The sequence below is a fragment of the Typopeltis vanoorti genome, chromosome 13 (assembly GCF_054136105.1).
Source record: "Typopeltis vanoorti isolate ZY-2024b chromosome 13, IOZ_Tvanoo_1.0, whole genome shotgun sequence".
Lineage (NCBI taxonomy): Eukaryota > Metazoa > Arthropoda > Arachnida > Uropygi > Thelyphonidae > Typopeltis > Typopeltis vanoorti.
The window spans coordinates 127172652-127198121 of NC_143561.1; the positions used below are offsets into that span (position 1 = coordinate 127172652).

General features: G+C 36.2%; 1 protein-coding gene across 1 annotated transcript in view; it reads right to left on the bottom strand.

The window, feature by feature from the left end:
- Hacl (2-hydroxyacyl-CoA lyase) overlaps nucleotides 1–25470 on the bottom strand; it is a 270179-nt gene that overhangs the window by 152948 nt on the left and 91761 nt on the right. Inside the window, exon 8 of the mRNA XM_090403161.1 lies at nucleotides 4695–4830. Coding sequence (XP_090259287.1) covers nucleotides 4695–4830 — 136 coding nt within the window. The remainder of the gene's footprint in view (nucleotides 1–4694; nucleotides 4831–25470) is intronic.

Genomic DNA, 25470 nt, shown 5'->3' on the forward strand with positions numbered 1-25470 from the left:
GGAACTGATTATTTTTTAAATTCTGTAATCGCTGTAGCCATTGGAAAGGAAGGTGTTGTGTATGTGGTTGAGTTCGGTTGAAAGGGAGGTTCCACTGAAGCTCATTGGCTCTATTGGTTAAAGTTTTAATAATGCCATATTGTTGAGAGGGGTTTGGTGGCAGGTGAGTTTGTGAATGTATCTGCCTGTGTAAGTAGGTTTTCTATATACAGAGAAGGAAAGGTTACCATTAGGAAGGCATGTTACTAAGGTAAGGGTAAACTATTGTAATTTTCCTTTTCAATCCTAAACTGGATTCTTGGATGTAGGCTATTGAGGTGACTGAAGAAGGAGTCTAATGTGTTTGGGCAATGAGGCCAAACACAGAGACACATTCATATCTTAACAAGATAGAAGGTTTGAGAGGGAATGAGTCTATGGCTCATTTTTCAAAATTTTCCATGTAGAAATTGGCAAGAGGGGAATAAGAGGGGAAAACATAGCCGTTCCCTCTATCTATTTGTAGATTTTGTTCTTCCAAGAAAAATAACCAGAACTATGGCAAGGAAAAGAGCGGCTTTGGGTTTTTTTTGTAATGTCTGGCAGCCAGGAGGATCCTTTTTCAAGTAACTTTTTTAGTTTTCTTAATTTGAGGTTTTGTCGGATCGTGTTCCAGCAGTATGTAGGTAGTGTTATTTCGGAGAAAAAAATGGAGATTATTCTTTGAGAGCACATTACTCTATATATGTTCAGTGCCTGGAGTATATAGAGTACCCTGTTCCTGCAAGCTGGCTTACTTCAGACAGACAGGCAAATCAGCAATCATCCGTTTAGAACACCACCGATCATACATCTGCAATCACGACTATGGTCAATCTGGCCTTGCAGACCATGTTTTGGATAACGACCCACAAGATCAAGGCGATCCTGTAGGTTGAAAGAAAGGTTGTTTTTAGCATCTGCAGCGGCACTCAGAAATAAACCAAATCTAAATAAATACAGCTGCATAAAACTTCCGAAAATTTGGGAGACATTAATTATCAGAGATCCCACATTACATCCTAGGCAATCTACAAATACCCATAGAGGGCACAACTAGATAGGACTTTAGAGTCACCCACATGTTTCACTTAGTACTGGATAGTATTTGAGTGTGTTATAACAATAGTTATTTGTTATCCCTGAAAATGTCTCAGTGACTGAGACAAAATATTGGAAGCATTAAAATTAGCTTTAATCCTTTCCCAGTACTGAAAATATTCCATTAAACCTCCAACATGATATCTGATCATGCATCATCTCTACAGTTACTTCATCCCTTCCAAATCCTACTGACCAGATCTGAACACAGTAATCAGCACTACTGACTTCTATTCCTTCAAATGCATCAACCCTTTATACTCACCAGCCTTAGAATGTTGCATAAATTCCTACCTCCTTGTTACTATGGCATTTCTATTCATTCTCTAATGATCATCCTACATGGTCATTCTCGCCATTTGGGGCAAGTATGATATCCCAGTAATAATCAGATCTTCTAATGCTATGACCAAATCCAAAACTCTTGATCCTCATGTTACTTCCACAATATGCTGCTCCAGATATTTGTCCCTCAAGATTTCCATAAATTCATCTGCCTTATTAATGGATGCTCTTTCCTCTGTCCAATTTATGCTACTACTATAGTTAAAGTCCACATCCTAGTGATCACTTGTTTTGCACTTGCCAAACTAACTTCCTTACATAATGGTATTACAACATAGAATATATAGATTACCAGCCTTTCTAGCAAAAATTAAATAAATCTATAACCTTAGATAAAGTTTAACATGGAAATAGAATAAGACAATAAAATGACATTCCTATATATATATATTGCTCTCCCACTATCCTTCAGGTGAACTAACTACCTGGTTGCTACATACAACAGCAATCTACCCACCATCCTTCCAAAAAATTGGAATAATAAAATTACTACATCAGTCTCATACTATATGTTCCAATCTACAAGATCTACCAAGAAGTTCTTGCTTGTTTTTGTTATGTTTTTGATTTTTATAAACCCCCTCCTAACAACCCTGAAACAGTACAAAGTCCTTGGTCCATATATTTCTGATGACCAGAAGATGACGTCTTGACAAAATGATGACAAGAACACCAATCCATCATTAATAAGAAATCTGGTTTATCAAAACATGAAATTGACACTGACCAAGGAATCTTCTAGTGTAGAACTTGCTAACTTGAACAACATGAGTGGAGTAAGTGATTAAGTCTTGCTTCGTCATCCTAATCTGAACTGTAAGGAATGCTTGTCCTTATCAAAAATCCAAAAAAGCCTCATTCTTACCAGCCATCAATAATTTTTTTTAAAATACATACACACATCAATTACAAGTTTATATATATCACATTTTTCCCTTTATGCCATCACATGGCTCACACTGTCCGCACGGTTAGCCGAGTGGCTATGCGCTTCGCAACCATATGTCTGGAAAAGGAGTGTCCTAGGTTCAATTCTTGTCACTGACATGAGGAACTTAGGATCTTTCTCAGACATAGCTAAGTTAGCTGGTCTTGAGCATGGACTGCAGGGTTTTTCCTCCCCAGTTTATTTGAGGTTTTCATCTCGCAAGTAGGCAAACCGATTTTGAGACTCAATGCATCTACAGACATAGACCAAGAGGTAGGGCTAACTATCTTATCCTTGTGTACGGTTGCAGTTAAATGAATAGAAAATCCTCAACACCGCAAGGTAAAAAGAGGGGGAAAAGGAAGAAGAAGATTGTTCTAATACCTTTCATGACACTGATGGTGTCATGTAAATTTCAGGTTCAAATAACTGGTTTGAAAATAAAATAAAAGTTTATTTCACTTCCTTTTATGTACATGTAATTAGTCTTATTTCAGTGATAAGGCACTTCTAATTATTCTGCCTTTTCCAGTTCTTTTACCCTGATAATTTTTAAGCCGATGGTGCCTATCAGCTGAAAATGAGTTTGTTTCAGAATACATAACCTTTCACCATTTGCTCTGGTTAAATGATGAAAATTGCTTGGGACTTGTTTAACTGGATAATTCCTTAGATGATGACATTTACATGGCCCATCATTTTGTTTTAAGTCAATACAGACTACAATTTGGTTAACTAAGCCTCAACTTACCAGTCCATTCTTATTCATTCAGTATCGAGATGGCTACTTTTTGAGAGGATGCACCAAGAGAATGAAGTATAGACATTAAGTCAGTTTGGAGAACTGACTGGGACTTCTTTTTTTTTTTTACTTTTTTAATATTACTAACATCTAGATAACATGAAAGCAGAGTTTTTTTCTTATATATAAATTAAGTATGATGAATAAAGGTGAAACACCAAAGATAACCTTAAAGTGATAATACTCTGAAATCTAGTTCAATCGAAAAAATGAACTGCTTATTTACAGCAAAGACTGCAGATGCGAATCCTGCATCCACAGGATTTGTTTGCATAACTCCTTCACAGTTTATAATGCTTATCTCTCCATCTCTCTCTTTTAATGAAAAACAATCCCATCAAGTATAATTTAAATGTCACTCAAGATCGAATTTCTACATTCAAATTTGGACTCCTTTCAACCTGAGTTGTGTGCTCCCAGTAATGAACATGGTGAATACTCCATTTCCATCAAGACATTTTTGTATGGAACAGTGCTCTGCTCAGGAAGTGCATTTGCTGATTTTTCTGGTTCTGAATTAAAGATACAACTGATGCTATGTATAAACAGAAGGTTTATTTGCCAACCTCATTACCATGTGCATAACATACCTGCTCTCCAATCAAAATGCTATTGGCTTGAATTCCACAATGGCAAGTATTTTTGTACAAGTGGATGTAGATGATTTTATCATATTGTGCGAGATCATCACCTTGCTTATTATAGGTATGAAGTAGCCTGAAAAAAAAAATTCTTGGTTCTAGAGTAGGGAAAGTGGATTATCTAATCCTTAACCCACCCATAGTACCAATGTACTGAAGGTTAATAGCTTTTGTAAGTGGGAGACACTAAAAAGTTGCACATGCAAGTTTATATATATATATATATATAAACAAACACATACACAATGTAAATTTCGCCCACAATCTATTGCACCTATATACAAGTTTCTTTGTTAGCAGCATGTGGGACTATGGGTTAGAAATTAGGAAACCCTGAATTAGATAGCAAACATATATACTTTTTCAATCTGCTTCAAGCCTCCAAAATAATTAGCAGGGTGGTGGTTTCAAATCAGGCAATGAAAATTATCCATTAACTAAAAACTTGCACCAATATTGAAGTCCTAGTATAGCACTAATCCACAGCTTGGTCAGAAAGCAGAGATGACATCCACTTGGCTAACCAAGCTAAACATGTGAAATGCAATTATGCCAGTATGCAATTTTGATTCCTAAACTTCAGGAATATGACAATTTTAAATTTGTATTAAAATTTCACTTTCACTGAAAAAACAAATTTTCAATTTGTTGCTCATATTTAATTCAAAGAAATATAGTTTTTTCCTTATATTTTAAGAAACACTATCCTTTATTTTATATGGTTATCTTTAGTAATTTTCTGATTTTTATTTTAAAATTCCTGGCATCAGAAACATCATTAAACAATATTTTATATGTATGCTTTAAGAAATTAATGAATTCATAAATGCAGTCAGATATCAATCTCACAAGAACTGACCTTGAACGAGCAGAGGACACACATAAAGGATCATCATCAGGAATTACACCTTTACCCATTGGTGTAGGAAGAAAAGGAAGTTTACATGTTTTCACCAAATTTCTAATGTTTGATTCAGCACGAGCATATGCAGCACCTGGTTAAAAAAGTATTAGTAGAAAGTTCAAAGATTATTTAAATTTCACAAATACAGGTATCCCTTGATTAATGCGGTTTTGATTAGTGCACAAAAAATTATTGTGACCATAAACTTGATATATGCGGTATCAAATTTGATTAGTGCAGCCCAAAAAAAATAAGCCAAGCGTTAGACTTGGTCAATGAAACCGGTCGTGCTTCAACGTTAATAATTCACTCTCGGCCTCAGTCTCAGTGCTTCAATTTATCAGCAGAGCGTCACGCGTACAGACGTATATGTGTATGTATTACAGTGTACGTTTACAGCCTATCCGCATATTACGTAATTTTCAAATTATGTAAATCATTACCCTTCGTAACCATGGCCTCGAAAAAGAGTAATAAATGAAAACTTATTACTTTGGATGCTAAAATTGACATTATTAAAAGGTTTGCTAATGGCGAAAGCAAAGTAAATATCGGAAGAGCTCTAGGCTTTGGTGAATCAACTATACGAGCCATTTTAAATAAAGTGACTGAGTACCACGAACAAGGCAAAGTAGCATCTACATCTTTGGATATGCAGTGCACTAGGAATAGAAGCCCATTAATGATCAAAATGAAAGATTTACTATTTCTTTGGCTAGAAGATTGTAATCAGAAGCATATTCCCATCGACAGCAATAATCTTAGGCTCAAGGCTTTAAGCCTTTTTTTCCTACACTTAAAGAAAACAAATATCAAGATGTGACTGCAACATTTTCTGCAAGCAAAGGCTGGTTAGAAAATTTCAAATCTTGATCCGGAATGAAAAATGTAAAATTAACAGCGAAGCAACAAGTGCTGATAAAGATGTTACAGCTAGATATCCAGCTGAATTAAAGAAAATAATCACAGAAAATGGGTATGACGATCGTCAAATCTTCAATGTAGACGAAACTGGCCTGTTTTGGAAGAAAATGCCAAAAAACATTTTTATCAAGAAAAGAACGAACCACACCTGGTTATAAAGCATCCAAAGATCACTTAACACTTTTACTTGGAGGTAATGCCGAAGGTGATTTCAAGCCAATGCTAATTTATCAAACAATGAACCCAATGGCTCTTTTGAAGGCTGTAACAAACAATCCCTTCCAGTAATATGGGAATCAAATAAAAAGGCATGGCATTTGAACCATTCTTCAAACAGTTGTTTGAAGAATGGTTCACTTCACATTTTTGTCCTACAATTGAAAAATACTGCAATGAAAATAATTTAGATTTCAAAGCTCTTTTAGTATTGGATAATGCCCCTGGACATCCCACCTCACTTAACGATTTAAATAGTAATGTGCAGGTTGTATTTTTACCACTGAATACGACATCTTTGATACAGCCTATGGACCAGGGAGTCATTTCTACATCAAGGCTTATATTAGAAGAACTTTCGACCAGGCAATCCGAGCTACTACAACTGGAGACGATCCAATCACTCTAGAGGAATTCTGGAAAAAATACGATATTAAACAAGCAGTTATAAATATTCACGAGTCTTGGAAAGAAGTGACAGCCAACTGAATGAGAGCAGTCTGGAAGAATCTTTTGCCTGAATCTGCAAATATTTTTGGTAGTTCTATTAATCCCTTCAACGAAGTTATCAATAATATTGTTTTGGTTGGAAGTGCGCTTGGCTTTGAGAATGTCGATTCAGAAAATATTTGGGAATTATTGGAATCACATTCGAAAGACCTAAGTAACGAAGATTTTCTTGGAATCGAACATCAACAGGCACACAAAGAGGAAGAAGAAAAGGAAACTGAAGAAATGGAAGATGTAAAGAAATCATTATCAAAGAACTTGAATTGTTCAGGACAATTGAGAAGGCAAAAGAACTTATACTAGAGATAGATCCAAATGTAGAGAGAAGCATGAATATTAGTCCCGGTTTAGATAAACAAATTGATTGTTATTGCAAAATCATGGAGGAGAAAAAAAGCTACCACTGTTCAATTTACGTTAGATAACTTGTTTTATAAAAAATTAATATTTAGATAAGTTTTTATGTAACAAATATGTATAAATAAAATATATAAATACTTGTCACCTTAAAAAATAAATGATGTTTAAATTTTTAAACATCATTTATTTTTTAAAGGTTTCATTATAATTATTCCCATTAATTCTTAACATTGAATAATGAGGTTTTGATATATGCAGTGTCCATCGAGGATTAATTAACCACATATCAAGGGATACCTGCACTTTAATTTTAAATTAATTAATAGCTAAGTTTACATTTGCAATCGTTTAACTGCACTGAACTTATCACCTAAGTAATCCTCACTGGCATGGAAACATATGTTTCCCACACTTCTCTGAACTGCCACCCCCTAACTAAACTCTGGTTCTCCAAAAGATGTGCCAAGGCTATACAAATGAAAAATCAGGCATACCACAACTGGCTCAAATCAAGAACTCCCATCCTCCTTCAATGCTTATACTGAAGTCCGAAACAGGTGCAAGAAAACTATCAACACTTCCAAAACAGAATTAGAATGGGCAAAAAGCAGGAAACTTGCAGCCTGACAAATTTGCAGCAATGCCTTTTGGTCTCTTGCCAAAAGAATTGGTTGTAACTTTTGCCCAACACTATTCCCACCCCTATTATACCCAGATGGCTCTATTGCATTATCACCCACAGAAAAAGCTAATCTCCTGGCTTCACACTTTGCCTCCAATGCATGCATAACCGACAATGGCAAATGCCCCCCACTCATTCCAACTGCCCAACATATAATGCTCCCTATATCTTTCTTCCAGAAAGATATCAGAAACCTATTGTCTAAATTAGACACAAAAGCCTCCTGGTCCTGTGGCATACCTCCAATTGTCCTGAATGTCTGTGCACTAGAACTGATTCCTATCCTATGCTGCCTGTATATAATCTCTTACTCCACTGGTATCTATCCCAAAGCCTGGAAATTTGCCTATATTCAACCCATTCCTAAGAACGGTGACAAATTGCTGCCATCTAACTACCACCCTATCTCACTCACCTCAGTTCTATCTAAAGTGATGGAGGAAACAATTAATTCTCAACTCCTAAACTACCTCGAAGGTACCCAGCTATTAAGCAACCACAGGAGATCTACTTTCATATATCACCCATCTCTGAACAAATGCGATGGAGGTTTGGAATCTCGCTTACCTCAGTCCTGTCTAAAGTAATGGAAAAATTATCAATTTCCAACTCCTACACTACCTTCAAGGTACCCAGCTAATGAATGGCCACCAGTATGGATTCCATCGCTGCCAATTAATAGGATATCTGCTCACATATGTCACCCTCTCTGGACAAATGCCATGGAGAAGTATGGCAATCTCAAGTAGTTGCACTTGATATCTCCAAGGTGTTTGACTAGGTCTGGTACAAAGGCTTACTAAACAAAGTCCCATCATTTGGTCTGTCTCAGGATTGCCAGCTTTCTGTCTGGATGCACACCATGTGTGATGGTGGATGATTCCTTATCCTCTCACCATTCAACTAATGCCAAAGTTCCACAAGGTTCTGTTCTCTCAACAACCCTCTTCCTGATATATATCAATGATCTACTTCAGTTGACCTCCAACCCAATACACAGTTTTGCAGATGACAGCACATTGCACTCCTCCCTCTCATTTGATAAACCTTACTCTACACCTCAACCTACAAAACATCAACCACCACTGTCCTCAATTCTGATCTCCAAGCCATCCTCCAATGGAGCTCAGAGAACCTTGTCAATTTCAATGCTAGCAAAATCCATTTCTGTCTTATTTCTCACAAAAAAAGAACCATTTTATCCCATTATTACTGGAATTACCTTTACATCAGGTCTCCCCTGGCATAAACATATCATAACCATTGCATCCTTAGCTTCCAAAAAAACTAGGATTTCTCTTTTGCTCAAGATTGCTTCACCTCTAAACAGCTACATTAAATGTAATGGCCTAGCAGTTACTAAAGTATATGTTTTCATGTAACTTGATGCATTTGGTTTCACACCAGTACAGCCTTGAAAATGCTAGACAGTGGCTAGTGAAACTTGTTGGTTCTTTGTGTTTGTAATCATTAAATCTTATGGTCTTTTAACAATAAAAGTTCTGAGTATGTTATTATTGATAGTGTTTCCTCACTGGTGCAAGACACTACAGTGTACAGAGGATTTGAAATTGGAAGTGATCACCATTTAGTCTTGAGCAGGATAAAACTGAATTTCATACCGAAAAGAAGAACCTGTAAGAAAGTTTTAAAGCGAATAAAAGTTGAGTAGCTGTCATGTGTACACTAAAATACACAAACATTATTCTAGAAAAAATAAAAGTGTTTGAGAGCAGGTACAAACCTTGGAGATTCAGTGGCAAGCTCTTAAGAAAACATTGACTGAATCAGTCGGAGTGTTATGTGGAGAGAGATCTGCAAGGATAGAAAAATCAGTACTCCATGGTGGACACAGGAAGTAAGAGACAGTGAAGGAAAAGAAGAGAGTATATCAAAAGTTCCTGTCCAATAAGTCAGCATGTGCTCTTAGAGAAAACAGAGACAAATATAAGAAAGCTAAACACTATAAAACTAGCTAAACAAAAGTCATGGGAAGACTTTGACAGGAACATAGAAAATAAATATCAGGAAGGTGGCAAAATATTCTGGAGGTTTTTGAAAAAAAGCTCAGAAATGGAGGAAAGGCCTGTAAAAGGAATTAGTGATGATAAAGGTGACATGAAAACTGTTGAATGAAACAAGCAGTGACAGTACAGTGGTAAAAAACACTGAACAGGCATGCAATCAGGAATACACATTCATACTTGAAGGAAAGAGCCATCAAAAGCCCGAAATGTGAAAATGCAGCAGGGGGTAGATGATATTTGACCAGAAATGCTGAAGTATAGAGGTATAAAAGTCTTGCAGAGGTTGCACTGCATAGTTCAGTAGGCCTAGACAGAGGAACGAATTCCAGATGATTGGAGTAGACTCTCATAGTACCCATACATAAAAAGGGAAATAAAACAATGTGAGAATTACAGAGGTATTTCCCTACTGAGTGTTCCTGGTAAGATTTATGCAAGTACAGGAAACCTCGCTTAACGTGACTTTGATGTGTGCAATAGAGTGAAATGATACTATTTCCGGCTTTAAGCGAGTGATTAATCAGTTAATGCTATGTTTTTATGTTATGCGAAATTTTTTGTCACCAATCTGCAGTGAGCAGAAAAGCTGGAAGTCATTAAAAGACATGAAAGTGCCACTAGTAATACAATGAATGTGCAAGACTTGGCATACAGCAAGTCTACAGTTTGGACTATATTAAATAAGAGCAAAGAATACAAAGAACAAGGAAAAGTTGCTACTGCTTCTTTACGCATGCAGATCACTTGAAATAGAAGACATTTAATGATCTAGATGGAGTGTCTTCTATAATTCTGGATTGAGGATTATAACCAAAAAAGAATACCTCTTAGAACAAGGAATATTCAGACAAAAGCTCTCACTATTTTTACCTCATTGAAAGAGACTAAATTTCAAGAAGATTGTGAAAACTTTACTGCGAGTTAAGGATGGTTTGACTGTTTTAAAAATCGAGCTGGATTGTATAACGTAAGAATAAAACTTTGGTAGCTAAAACTGGTAGCATCTCAACCAGGATACAAAGTACCTAAAGATCATCTTACACTTTTATTAGGAAGCAATGCAGAAGGAGACTTTAAACTCAAGCCTACATTCATTTATTGTGTGCAAAATCCAAGATCTAAAATTACTGAAGAAATCAGCACAATTGGAAAAGAATTTTGATTTAACAAACTGGATAATGAAGATGTGAGAAACTTGCTCAATTCCCATTCGGAACAGTTATGCAAGAATGATTTCCTTCAACTAGAATAACAGTGTGCATATGAAGAAGATAAGGAGTGTGAACAAGAAGAGAATGTTATGACTAAGAAGCTAACTACAAAAGAACTTGAGCATGCTAAGGAAATTTTGTTTGCTGCTGATGCTGATATGGAACGAAGCTTTGAAATCCGCCAAAATCTTGATAAAGCAATCACCAGCTATCGCAAATTGCATGACAAGATGAAAAAGTCAAGCACTATTCAAATATCTTTACTTAATTTTTTTGTAAAAAAAAAGTAGCTCAATGAAATGTTTAGACATTAAATAAAAATTTATTTTCTATATTCTTACCAGTCTTCCCATGACTTTTGTTTACCTACTTTTACACACAGCTTAACTCTTACATTTTTCTCTATGTTCCTTTAGGGCATCTGCTGACTTGTATACTAGTATACAAGTGTACTTGTATACAAATGAAGAAAGCAAAGTGTTGGTTTCTTCATTTGTAACTTTTGGTTTGCTTTATTTCCAGGACTGCTTCTTTAACTTTTTTGTGTTCACCATGGTGTTCTTATTTTTCTATCCTTGCAGACAACTTCACCACATACCTCCCTAGCTGAATCATTCAATGTATTCTTCAGAGTTTGCCACTGAGACTCCAAGGTTTGGTGCTTGTTTTCAATTTGTTTCATTTTTTCCTCAGTAATGTTTGTATAGTCAAATCTACAATTTACTCGTAAAAACTTTAATTCTTTTTTAAAACTTCCTTACATACTGTTCTTTTCAATGTGATATCCATTTTTTTCCTGATCAGTATACTAATTAATGGTCACTCCCAATTTCAAATCCTCTGTACACTCCTCTATCCTGAACGTGCATGAAGATATCACTATCAACAATGATATGGTCAATGAGGCTTATTTCTTGTGTCCTCTCTCTCTATGTGCATTTGTGCGCATGTTAATGTTGAAACATGGTGTTAGTAATGACTATTTCGTGTCTTGATCAGAAGTCTAGTAAATACTTACCATCATTATTAGCCTTGCCCTGTTCTTCAAATTTTCCCAAAATGTTCCAATATGCCAGGTGTGATTCATTTCCTACTCTGCTGTTGAGATCTTCAACAAGGAACATTTTTTCCATATTCCTTAAGTGAGCTGCCTGTTCTAATGACTCAAAAAATTCCACCACTTCTTCCTTGAAAGAACCTTCTCTGGGACCACAGACAGAAATAAGTCTCATTCTCCATGTCCCCATTTTGAAGTTTGCTCACATAACTACTTGAAAACTGTCTTCCAATCAAGAAATTTATTTCCATGTTTGGTGTTGAATGCTATCACTACTCCTTCCTTTCCTTCATTATTATTACACATTATGAAAATTATGGAAACAACTACTGTGTTAAAATAAAACAATTTTTTTTTTTTTTTTTTTTTTTTTTGTACGGATAGGGGTTGTAGGTCCAGTTTCTCCAATATAAGGTAAGTTACATATGCAATAAACTCCAGGTTGTGCCACTGGGGGGGGGATCCTTAAAGGAGTTGAATATGTTTTTTTAATTTTAAAGGTGGCATTAAGATTATAATGGAGCAGAATTCTATGAATTTTTTCTGATAACCCTTTAATGTATGGGATAGATATGGTTTTACTGTAATCTATATTTTTTTGGGTCCACACAGTTAGCCTAGTGGCTTTGCACTTCACAACCATATACCTGGGGAAGGAGAGTCCTAGGTTTGATTCCTGTCAGCAATTTAAGGAGCTCAAGGATCTTCCTCAGCCATAGCCAAGTTAGCTGGTCTTGGGTGTGGACAGCAGGGATTTTTCCACCAGTTTATCTGGGGTTTTTAATCCCACAAGCAGGCAAACTGGCCCCATGAACACACAGGGTGTTAAATTCTGAATGAAACTGAAATTAAATCCATTTATGTTTCATTCAGATTTAACATGCAATAACATTCCCGGGGCCAATATTGGTATATCAGAAGAAATAAAGCTAATTGTAATTTATAAGCAACATGAGTAATTTAAGTAAAAACTTGTCTATGCATCATGTTGTAAATAATTATTGTAAATTTTCTAAAGTTTAAACTATGTGGATTTTGTGCAAATACTTGTGTACTGCCAGGAGAAAGAGAATCGGATTTGATATTGATGGGCTGAAACTAAACACGTGCACCAAGTAAGACGCGCACGTGGGTTCCCTCCGTAAAGCAGGCTAGGGGAGAGTGTGGTGCTAGGTGCTGGGAAAAGTAAGGTGTCGTGGGAAAAAGGGAAAGAGCAGGATGAAGTAGGGAGAAAACATCGGGCGCATGATTAAAAAGTGTAGGGCGCTAGTTCAGGGCCTTTTTTCTCTTCCCCCTGAATTGGAGGCGGTCATCGAGATAGAGGTTCTTAGAGCATGCAGAAGTGTCTATAGCAAGTTCGTCGGTCAACGAGTAGCCCAGCAGAGCGGAGTTCCCGATCATCACGGAGATCGATACGCCATGCCGAGACAGTCAACCTGAGAGCAGCAAGCCAGATTTACCTTTTGGAGGAGATGTGTCTAGTCAGAGTCCATCAGTTGAATAGTGCAGATGAAATCAGTTAAGAGAAGGATCAAGGAAACGAAGTTCTGTCAAGATGTATGTGAAGGTCGAATAATTCCCCAGCCTTTGGTAACGTATAATTGTATTGAGAGGAACAACCTGTAATTGTAAAAAGGACTTTAGGTTTATAATGTTTCGATTAATGAAAGGACTTTAGAGATTATGCTAAAGGAAGTAGAGGAACTAAGTTTTGGATGGAGGAATTGTGTGGAAGTTCATTGAGATAACCCTGTTATTGATAAATGAATGACCTTTAGTTGTTGTGTAAAAATGGAAAATTGACCTTTGATAGAATTTCTTATTTGAAATAATGTTTTAACATATTATGGGAGAATTAGAAATTTTAGTTGAGTATACTCATTCCCTAAAGTTAGTGCAATTCTATGTCAGATTTTGTTCATAAAATGTAAATTGTCTGATTTGTAATTAAATGTTTTTCTTTAGTATTAATTGATGTCTTGCCTGATTTCCTTTCTATTGCACCGCTCATTAAGTTAGAACCAAGGCAAAAGGTAAAATACAAGGGAGACTACAACTGTGAAATGAATCTCAGTTATTTGATGAATTTAGAATTTAACGAAAGTGCTTAAGAGATATTAGACAGTGTATTAAACTGAGTTCTAGTTCTTTGATGTTGCATTGTTCAATAGTCTAGTGTTTAGGGTGGTGCAGTATAACAGAAATTTTCTCTGAATCTGAAAAGGAACTGGCACCAGTACTGAAACAAAGGAATTGCCGCTATCCAATGGCAATCAATTTGTCTTCAATCCACATGCTCTACTCTTAAGAAAGTTTAACGGCCCAGATTAAATCTTGAGACTGCATAGGAATTATAGTATATTAATTTGATGCATCGAGCAAAGAACTTTTATTGAAATCCGGCTAAGGAAATTATATGAGGGAATAAGTCAGGATTAAGATCATAAATCACAACGTAGGAGAGAAAAGAATAAATATTACAAGGGTATTGTCATGGATATAGTACGGCTAGGAAGGCAACAGGAAACCACCTTGCTCATAGTCATTTCCCTAGATGGTGACGTATATAGCTGCCCCCAAATGGCCGAAAGGCTATAACTCAACAACAACAACGGTTTTTTTTTTAATAAAGTTTTATGAAGAACTTTATTAATAGCATTTTTGCTATCTTCTTCTTGAGTATTCTGCAATTGAGCAGGTTCTTCTTTTAGTAGCAGAAACTTTCCTTCCACTCTCTTCTGTTCTGAGCCTTCTCTTTCAAGGTTGTGTACCTGTCTCCATTCAGCATGCCATCTAGCATTGTTTTCCTTACTCTTCCTCTGGGTCTTTTTCCGTCTATTTTTCCTTCGATGGCATCGAAGGAAATATGGCATTCCATTCCCTCTCAGAATATGTCCAATCCAGTTTCCCTTGTTTCTTTTTTATCCTCCTTAACAGACTTCTTTCTTCTTCTACTCTTTTTAAGACCTCTTCATTGGTTATTTTATCTGTCTCTGATTTTTTCCATCCTTCTCCAAATCCACATCTCAAAGCTTTCCAAAATCTTAATTTCGTCTTTCTTCAATGTCCAAGTTTCAGCTGCATAGAGGGCAATACTCCACACAACATTTTTTATTAGTCTTTTCTTTAGGTTTCTATCCATTTTACTTCTGAATAAATTCTATTTTCTATTAAAGGCATCTCTTCCCATCACTATTCTTGCCTTTATGTCACATTTACATCTTCCATCATTGCTAATAACACTTCCTAGATATTTAAATGTCTTTACTTGATTCAATTTTTCCCCATTTATTCTGATCTCCATATTTGCCTCTTTCCTTGCTATTTTCATTACCTTTGTTTTTCTGATGTTAATTTTCATTCCATAATTGATACAGGATTCCAGTAATCTGTTCAACAGATGTTTTAGTCCTGTTTCAGTATTTGATAATAATGCCTTGTCATCTATATATATCAGTATAGGGATATACTGATACACAATGATAGCTGTACCAGCTATCATTGTGTATCAGTATATCTCTCACCATGGCAGTTTGTCCCATATATAGTGAAATAATTAGCCTTCTGTCTTTCCAATCTATACCAATCTTTTCCATTACTTCCACCATCTTATCCCATTTTATAAAGTCAAAAGCTTTTTCAAAATCTATATAACAGATTAACTTCTTTATTCACTCCCATTTTTGATATAGCCATTATGAAATTGGAAATCAGAACTTGCTTCCTTTCCTAGATACACTGGTATCTAGGAAAGGATGTCTTCCCCTCTTGGGGGTCTATCCTTCACAGTTTACTGCAAGTCTACACATTCCAGCCACATATACATGCTAACTATCACCACCCTTAGCAAAAACTTGGGGTCATTAACACCCTCAGAAACAGAGCTATAACAATTTGCTCTAATGAACAAGCTCTTAAACAAGAATTAAAAATTATTAGCAATACATTTAGAAGTAATGGCTACAGCAAAAATGCTATTAATAAAGTTCTTCATAAAACTTCAAAAAATAATATAGATTACAGTAAAACCATAGCTATCCCATACATTAAATGGTTATCAGAAAAAATTAATAGAATTCTAAACCATTATAATTTTAATGCCACTTTTAAACCACCTTTAAAATTAAAAAACATATTCAACTCCTCTAAGGATCCTCTCCTCCCATTGGCACACCCTGGAGTTTATTGCATCTATTGCACCTATAACTTACCTTATATTGGGGTAACTGGATGTACAATCCCTATCCATAAAAAAGAACACAAACGACACATTAAATTTAACAATTTGAAGAAGCAGGCCTCTCAGATCATGCTCTTTACACCAAACTGACTGGAAAAGTACTTGTTCTTTACATCATACAAAAACCTGGTATGGAAATAAATTTAAAGAAGCCTGTGAAATTTTGATTAACCACGCTGATCTTAACAATAATGGTGGCATAAAAATTCTAAAAATATGGATGGCACACATTCAGCCCACTTAGTTTTCCAGCAAACCCAGACTTTAGGACTAAGCAATTGTTCAGCTTTTATTGGCCACTATCCACAACGGTTTGTTGTAATTTACATGTATACTTATATAAGTAATTTTTTTTGTATGAACATGTTGCTCTCCAGCTTAATTTATTTTGTAATCTAACAGATAATAACAGTACTCTAGTTTTGATGTGGTAAGGTTTTTTTTCCACCAGAGGTCAGCCTTATAGTTTTAACGGTTGATCAGTAATACTTTGCAGATTGTAGTGCAGCTTGTTTTTTGTATATATATGTATACTCTCCAGATGATGACCTTAATGTGAAGGTCAAAACAATGAGTGTTTATTTTGGTTTATATTAAACTAAAGTTTTACTCTAACGCAGTAGTTGTTTCCATAATTTTCATGATGTATTCTGATCACGCGTAAGCATGAAGGAAAGGAGCTTCATCATTATTGCTGAAAATAACATCCTGTACTTATTATTTAGTAAGATCTCTCCTGTTTTTGTCTTGTCTCAGTAATGCGAATTATGTTCATATGGTACTTTTCCAATTCTTCTGGACATTCGATTTACTTTCCATTAATACTCCTTGTCCTCAAGGGCTCACTTTAGTGAGTACGGGCATGGCAAACCCGAGGTACCTGATGCTGGACCATGCCTTACTTCATGTAATATACATCTGTTATATTATCTGTAGACTGGTCCCTCCCCTTTTTTTCTTTCCTTCTTTCTTTTCTTCTTGCTACCTTCCCCCCAATGCTATTAGAGTATTCAAGGGCTAGGGGTGAATCTTTCCTATTTTGCTATTTCATCTTATGTGGAAAGGGCCTCTGCAACCCTACCACTTTCTTCTTGTAGCTTCACTCCAAAATGCTACTATGATTGTGCCTAATAACGCATCTCATGCTGCATCGGCTGTCATGCAGAATAATCAGAGCTGCATTCAGGGCTTAGGCAGAGGGTCCTGTTCGAGAAGTATATTACAGTCTCCATCAAAAGTCAGTGATACTGTGAATGAGCAAGACAGAATGTATAAGATTAATCTTAGAAAGGAATTTTACATAGGCACATGGAATGTCGAGGGTTTACAGATGGGTACTCTTGAGATTGTCTGTAAAGGGATGGATAGGTATAAAATTGACATCTTGGGAATTACAGACCAGATGGAATGGAGAAGGTGACTTGAAAAGACAGGATAGTAAGCTAGTTATTAACTCAGGTGGTGACTCAAAACATCATGGGGTAGCTGTGATACTGAAGACAGCTCAGGCAAGAAGCCTTCTTGGTTATAACCCCATTAATGATAGGATACTCTCCATTAGACTTAAGGCTCAGCCTACCAATGTATCAATTGTGGTAGTTTATGCACCCCACACAGATAGGCCTGAAGAAGAGAGTGAAGTATTTTATGAAAACATACAAACTGTTTTGGACTGCCTACCAAGGAGAGACATACTGTACATCTTAGGAGACTTAAATGCAAAAGTGGGAAAGAGTATGATAGTCAGGCCGGAGTGTGGCATGTTTGGTCTGGGTGAACGTAACACCCATGGTGAAAGATTGTTGGAATTTGCCCATGCTAACAGATTAATTATTACCAATACCTGCTTCCAGAAACATCCACAACGGACCTATACTTGGACATCTAACATTGATAGGTCAAGGCAACAGATTGATTACATCCTGGCTCTCCAGCGGTGGAAGACAAGCATCTCTGATGTGAATACTTGTCCTGGAGCAGATTGTGGTACAGACCATCAGCTGGTAAGAGACAAAGTAAGACTAAGACTCCGAAAACTTCCAGGTCAGGCACATTCCACTAGATTGGATGTTAAGAGTAATTCCTAGTGGATTCACAGAAGAAACATCAACTTGGCTGGATGATTTTTTGGAGACCAATGAGGAAATCTCACCAGAAATGCTTTGGGAAGTAGTCAAGATGATAATACAGGATACAGCGAAGACGTATCTCGGCTCAATAAGAAAACCAAGAGACCCATGGATATCAGATTCAACATGGGAACTAATCAAAAGAAGGCGGTTGGAAAAACAAAGAGACACAGGGACCAAAGAATACAAGAGATTACATAGAGAAATCAGAAGATCCGTCAAGCAGGACAAGGAAAAGTTCTATACTAATAAATGCAAAGAAATAAGAGTTCCAAATGAGAAGGCATAATTATAAAAGGATGTTTTATTTAGTTCGTGACTTAAAGCCCAAGTTTAAGCCTAAATTGAATGTCATCAAAGACAGGAATGGATGATTACTAACAGAAGAGTTGGAAATCAAAAACAGATGGAAAGAATACTGTGAGGAACTGTACAGCAGAGTGGATAAAGAAAATGTAGAGTCCTCCCACCAAGAAAATTTTGATTTGGAACCTCCTCCACTTAGGCATGAAGCTGAAAGAGCAGTTAAGCAGCTCAACAGCAATAAGGCCCCAGGTGCAGATGAAATCCCAGCAGAGTTAATTAAGGCCACAGGGGATGGAGGGATAAGAGTGTTTCATAGATTGATTACAAGGATATGGGAGACAAGATCAAGCTTAGAGATTGGAAGAAGTCAGTTTTCATACCACTACACAAGAAAGGTGATAAGAAGGCATGCAAGAATTATAGAACAATTAGTTTGATATCTCATGCAAGCAAAATTTTATTAAAGATCATGCTAAATAGGATTGAAGCCAAAGTTGAGGAAGAGATGCCGGAGGAACAAGCAGGTTTTAGGAAAGGTAGGGGCACCAGAGATCAGATCCTTTGCCTTAGACAGATCATAGAAAAATATAAAGAATTCAGACTCCCTCTGGTAATGTGTTTCTTAGACTACTCTAAAGCTTTTGACTGTGTTGAGCATGTGAAACTGTGGGAAGTAATGAAAATAATGGGTTTTCCTCAACACACTATCAGGTTGATAACCAACTTGTATAAGGAGCAAGAAGCCACAGTAAGAACAGGTGTTGGATTGACTGACTGGGTTCAAGTTGGAAAAGGAGTTAGAGAAGGATGTTTACTTTCTCCTAACTTGTTTAGTATACATGCAGAGGACATCATGCGTGAAGCATTGGATGAGCTCAGGACAGGAATTACGATAGGAAGTAGATTGATCAGTAATCTGAAGTACGCTGATGATACAGTACTCCTTTGTAATGACATGGAAGAACTAGGACTAATTCTTGACAAAGTTAACAAGATCAGTAATAACAGAGGACTTCAACTCAATTCTAGCAAGACAAAGATCATGCTTCTCTGTTTGTTTTTCCTTTGAAAACCATGATCTTTGTCTTGCTAGAATTGAGTTGAAGTCCTCTGTTATTACTGATCTTGTTAACTTTGTCAAGAATTAGTTCTTCCATGTCCTAGTTCTTCCATGTCATTACAAAGAGTACTGTATTATCAGCGTACCTCAGATTACTGATAAGAGTACATCTACCTCCTATCGTAATTCCTGTCCTGAGCTCATCCAATGCTTCACAAGTGTATCTTAATGGAGAAAGAATTGAGGAAGTCAGCAATTTTGAGTACCTGGGATCCATAATTAATGTGAAGAATTGCTATTCAGAAGATGTCAAAAAAAGGTTAGGAATGGCTAAAACAACAGTCAGAGACTTGTCTAAAATCTGAAAGGATGGATCGATGGATCTATCTCCATGGGAACAAAGTTGAGGATTTTAGATGCAGTTGTTTTTCCAACAGCGACTTATGGATGCAAGACTTGGAACCTAAAGAAGTCAGATAAGAAACGAATATCTGCTTTTGAGATGTGGTGTTACAGAAGGCTGTTGAGGATATCATATACTGAAAGGCGTACAAATGAATGGGTGTTATAAAAGATTAGTAGAACTTTAAGGCTCCTTAAGGATATTGACAGAAGAAAATTAAAATATTTTGGACACATAGAAAGGATGGAAGGAGGACTTCTCAGAACAGTAATAGAAGGTAAAGTTCCTGGAAAAAGAGGCAGGGGTAGACCATCAATGAGATGGATGGATGGCGTGTGTGGAGTGACTGATCTTCAGAGAGTTGAGGCTGCCAGAAAAGCAAACAACAGGACTACATGGCGAGGACTGGTGTGGAACATCATCGAGCATCGGAGTGACCACACGGCATCTGTATATGCTCAGTGAACATAGAGAATACTCCTTATATTGATGGTTCCTATCTTCAGTTCTTCTGACATTGTGTTTATTCTCCTTCTAGACGTTGAGTTGGAGCTTGTTCCAGTAACTGACTTTTCACTATTCACCCTGGTTCCCTAACAAAAACAGTCGAAGCTTTGTTTAACCAGGCAATGCCCTAGCCAGCATGAAATCTCATCATGTTGTATTATCATATGCATTTGTGGTATAAGCCAATAGACAGTACAATTTGGTCAGCTAAGTCCCAAATTGCCAGCCCATCCACAAACTCTACAAGGTGCACCACATGAAGGCGAGGATTGCAATTAGGTCAAAAGTCCCAGTCGGTTCTCCGCATTCCTGAAAGGCAACGTGGAGGTCTCCTCCCAGTTATTTGGTTTTGACTCTTAAGCGACCCTATTAATTTGTCTTAAAAAACTGAAATATATATTATTATTATTTGATATCTCCAGGGAGTCCAAAGACTCATTGAGGGAGGGCACCTGCTCTACAAACTCTGTCTCAACCACTCAATCCACCAGCTGACCGCAACTACACCAACGACATCTACTGCCAATCGCCACCACCACTAGTATTTCCACAGACAAGCACAAACATCCATGCCCACGGCAGGATTCGAACCTGCAGCCTTTTGGCTGGAGAGCGGATACACTAACCATTCGGCCAACCAGGCTGGCTATATGCAACAATAGTAATTGCCAAATAAAAACTAATTAATAAAAAAGTTTTCATTTGAAATTTTATATTAAAAACTAAGTAAATTTTATGTAATAAAAAAATTAGATTTTAAACTATATTTTATTGAAAATATAAAAGTCCATTTTGCAAATATGTGCCTAGTTAGAAGCTATTTTGATTGCAGTCATGTTTTTAGGAAGTGCCTGTAAAATTGATTCCCCCCCCCCCACACACACACCCCTGATTTAATGAGTTTTCATAAATTAACTGCTGCATTTTTAGTACATTATTGTAATTTTTAGTGGATTTTATTTTATTTTTTTGTATTATTTATTATATTCCATTCATTCAGTAATATAATTGTAAAGATAGTTAAATTTAGATCGTTTTAAAAATGGCACCAAAAAGAAAAAGCATATGTTAATAAAATAAATAGAAGATTTGGAGGGGCCTACTATTCTTACCTGGGAAGTAACAAATGCGATTAGGAAACTGAAACCAGGAAAAGCTCCAGGAATGGATGGAATTATGGCAGAATATCTAAAGGCTTTAGATGATAAGGTTATAAGATCACTGAACTGACATATGTAACAAAATATAAGAAACTGGACACCTGCCAAAAGATTTTAAGCACTCAACGTTCCTACCAATACCTAAAAGATTGGAGACAATCAAATGTGAAGAGTACAGAACAATCAGTCTGATCAGTCAGATAGCAAAAGTTATGTTAAATATCATCCTAGAAAGAAATAAACATAAAATCAAAATTGAAATTAATGAAACACAATCTGGTTTTCAGGAAAATAAAGGAACTAGAGAAGGACTCTTCAACATTAGAGCTATTATAAAAAGATATCTGGAGAAGCAGAAAGAAATCTACTTATGTTTTATTGACTACACAAAGGCCTTTGACAATATACAACATGAACAACTAATCAAATGCATCAGAAATTTAGGAGTAAATGGTAAAGATACCAGATTACTGATAAATTTATATTGGGAGCAAACTGCCTCGATAAAAATATCAGGGGAAATCTCGGAGGAATTCCCAGTAAAGAAGGGTGCCAGACAAGGCTGTGTTCTTTCTCCTATATTGTTTAACCTCTATACTGAAAATATCTTCCAGTAATTAGAAGAATTTAAAGGAGTCAGCATAGGAGGCAGTATAAACAATTTAAGATATGCAAATAATATAGTAATGCTAGATGAAAATAAAAAAAGATCTTCAAAACCTACTAGAAGAGACACTGAAGCTAAGTGAAAAATATGGACTTAATTTCAACTTCAAAAAACCAAAACCATGCTGGTAACAAGAGAAAAAGTGAAAATACCCGATATAAATATTAAGATCAGAGGAAATACTTTAGATCAAGTAGACAGTTATATATATTTGGGTCAACTAATTACAGAGAATGGAAAGTGTGATAAGGAAATATTAAGAAGAATAGAAATTGCTAGATCAACATTCATTAGCATGAAAAACATTCTGACCTCAAGGGAAATGTACACAAAAACAAGAATTAGGCTGTCCAAATGCTACATATGGTCAACACTGCTATATGGAGCAGAAACCTGGACAATATCAAAATATTACAAAAAAATAAACTAAAAGCCTTTGAGATGTGGATCCTCAGAAGAATTCTTAGAGTCCCATGCCAAAAGAAAACTAATTTAGAAATATTAGAGATGATTGGAGAAGATAGGACTCTGTTGAAAACCATTAAGAAAAGGAAAATCACCCCTTGGTCACATACTAAGGCATGAATTGCTACAAAAAACACTTCTAGAAGGAATGATACAAGGAAAAAGAAGAAGAGGAAAACAAAGAACAGATTGGATGGGAAATATTAAGGACTGGACCTTTTTGTCCTATGAAGAATGTAAAATACCATACATGGTGGAAGCTCATGGTAGTCAACCTCCTGGAAGGAGATGACATCTGACAAGACAAGAGATGGAAACTTTTTATAGTAGAGCAGAAGCATTGCAGACACCACTGTCGTAGATATAAGGTTAACTTAAAGCTTAAAATATTCCAATTAAAACTAATTATCAGACAATCAACTAGAGCATTAGAAAAATGTCAAGAAACAATTAAAGAAACTCAGATAGAACAAGAAAAATTAGATGATCAAGAAGAAGCTGGTAAGACAGCAATGAATAATTACACTAACAATAGTCAGTCTCAGAACATAAGAAAAAATGTAATATGGTACAGTGGTTCAAATCATGAAGTTTGCACTTGGCAACAGAGCCACTACTCCGAGCTTCCCAAGAGCAAAAATTAAAGATCTGGCAAATGAGAAATAGAGACAGAAAAATAAATGGGATGGTGGCGAGTGTTAGAACTAATGATTTAAATAATAATATAGTATGAGAGACGATATGAAAAGTTCGTTGGAAGGAGGGCTAAAATAACAAATGATTTAATGCACAGGATGAGCAGAAGAAATGGATGAGATTTTTGGATGTGTGGAATGAGATGGTAGAGGAGATTTGTATAAGAGGGACAACCTGCACTTGAAATATTTGGCATCAGAAGTCTGGAAAAATTATTAATTGGGTTGAGATCGAATGCAGGGCCAGGGAAACTAGATAATCATGGGAGGAATGGTGAGAATGTGTGTGTGTAAGTTCAGCTATGCATGCAAACATGACAATATATAGTATACACTATATGTATGTCATTGGATCATGATTATGAATCTGGTAAAGGGGGGAGAATTTAATCTTTGGTTTGAGACTTTTTGAATATGTCTGTGGGCAAAAAGAAAAAAGTTGCCCAATCAGGCCCAACAGACTGTAGTAATTAAAAAAAATGCACAAATGCAAGAAGCATCACAAAGAAAGAGATAGAGTTCACTGCCTCAATGAATATGTTTTGACCTAAATCAGTCTTTTGAACTAGCAATGAGTCAAAATGTAAAAAGTGGAATGAAGTTTAAAGCTTATTGTATTTTTAGGAAGAACATGAGAGAGAGAATTGGGGGAAGGGATACTACTAATTATATCAGATGATTTGTGTCCAGTTAGGGTAGAAATTCATGAAGGCAATAATAACATCCTATGTAGCAGTGAGTTTGAGGCTATCTGGGTGTGAAGTTAAGGCCAACAGTATAAAACATGTAGTGGGGTGTTGCTACAGACCTGGTGGTTCAGCTGTTGGGGATGATGAAATGCAATGCCCAATTAGCCTTGGTATTAAGCAAGTAATTATTATGGGTGACTTAAATTATCCAAACATTGATTGGTTAGAAGAGAAATCTCATAAGAATGAAGGAGAATATGTTGAGCTGTTGCTAGACAACTTTCTCAAGTAGCATATGAAAGAAGGAACAAGGGCAAAGAGGTTAGATATGATCATAATGTTACTTTACATGGGGAGGAAAATCAACAAACAGATTAAAGTCACTGCAATGGGTCCCTCTCCCTTTAGCAAACATCATTGAAACAAACACTTTGAAAACAAAGCACTTACCACATCTACATACAAGCCAGTAGCGTGGTTACACTATGTATAACACTATATATAACTGTTTACCATTTCTTGACACATTAGTCACCTGCCTTTCAGATGCATCACTATCTTTTTCCATTTACAGAAAGCCAACACAAAGGAAGATACTTACATATCATCATCCAGTCCAACCGTATGGCATTTTAAAAACACCTACAGAGCCAGAGCGATTTCTTTTAATGATACAGCTCTGTCCACAGAACTCAAATATCTGCGTCATGTTCTTTTCCAATGGATACAATCCCTACAAAATACTCCATAGCCCCATTACCCCTCCACCTTCCCATCCCCTAATACACAGGAACACAACATTACCATTTCTATTCCCTATATTAGAGGTAACAGGAAGATCAGTTAACATCTGCATGGAAGAACATAAAAAATATATTCGCTACTATTACTATGGCAAGTAATAGTAGCGACAAGTAATATAGCAGACCATGCATTGGACACCCCTTCACACAGGATTAGATGGAAGAAAATGGTGCTATTTAGAAGCCGTTATAGATCTGAAAGATTATTTTTTGAGTCAGCCATGGCTTTGAAGAATTCTCCTAACCTAAACAAACGTTGCATTAATTTCCCAAAAATTTGGGAGACTGTTATCGTAAGAGCAACCCCACATAGATGTAATGTTTTTTTTACAACATTAGAGGGTGCCAAAATAGGACTTTAGATCTTTTGTCCATTACAATTGTATTGTTTCACTTACTCAGTGTCACGTATACTAGCTGTGTTGTGCACTGATGATGCAGATTTGAAATTCAGCAAAATATAAGCAGTTAATAAAACATCTTCTGATAAAATTGTTTGGTGTTAATACCATTAAAAGCAAGTCACGAATAACTTTCAACACCTAAGCTTATCCGTTAGATTAAGAATGTGAACGTTTTGCCACCAGTTGGTGAAAGTGATCATGTCATACTGCCCCAGG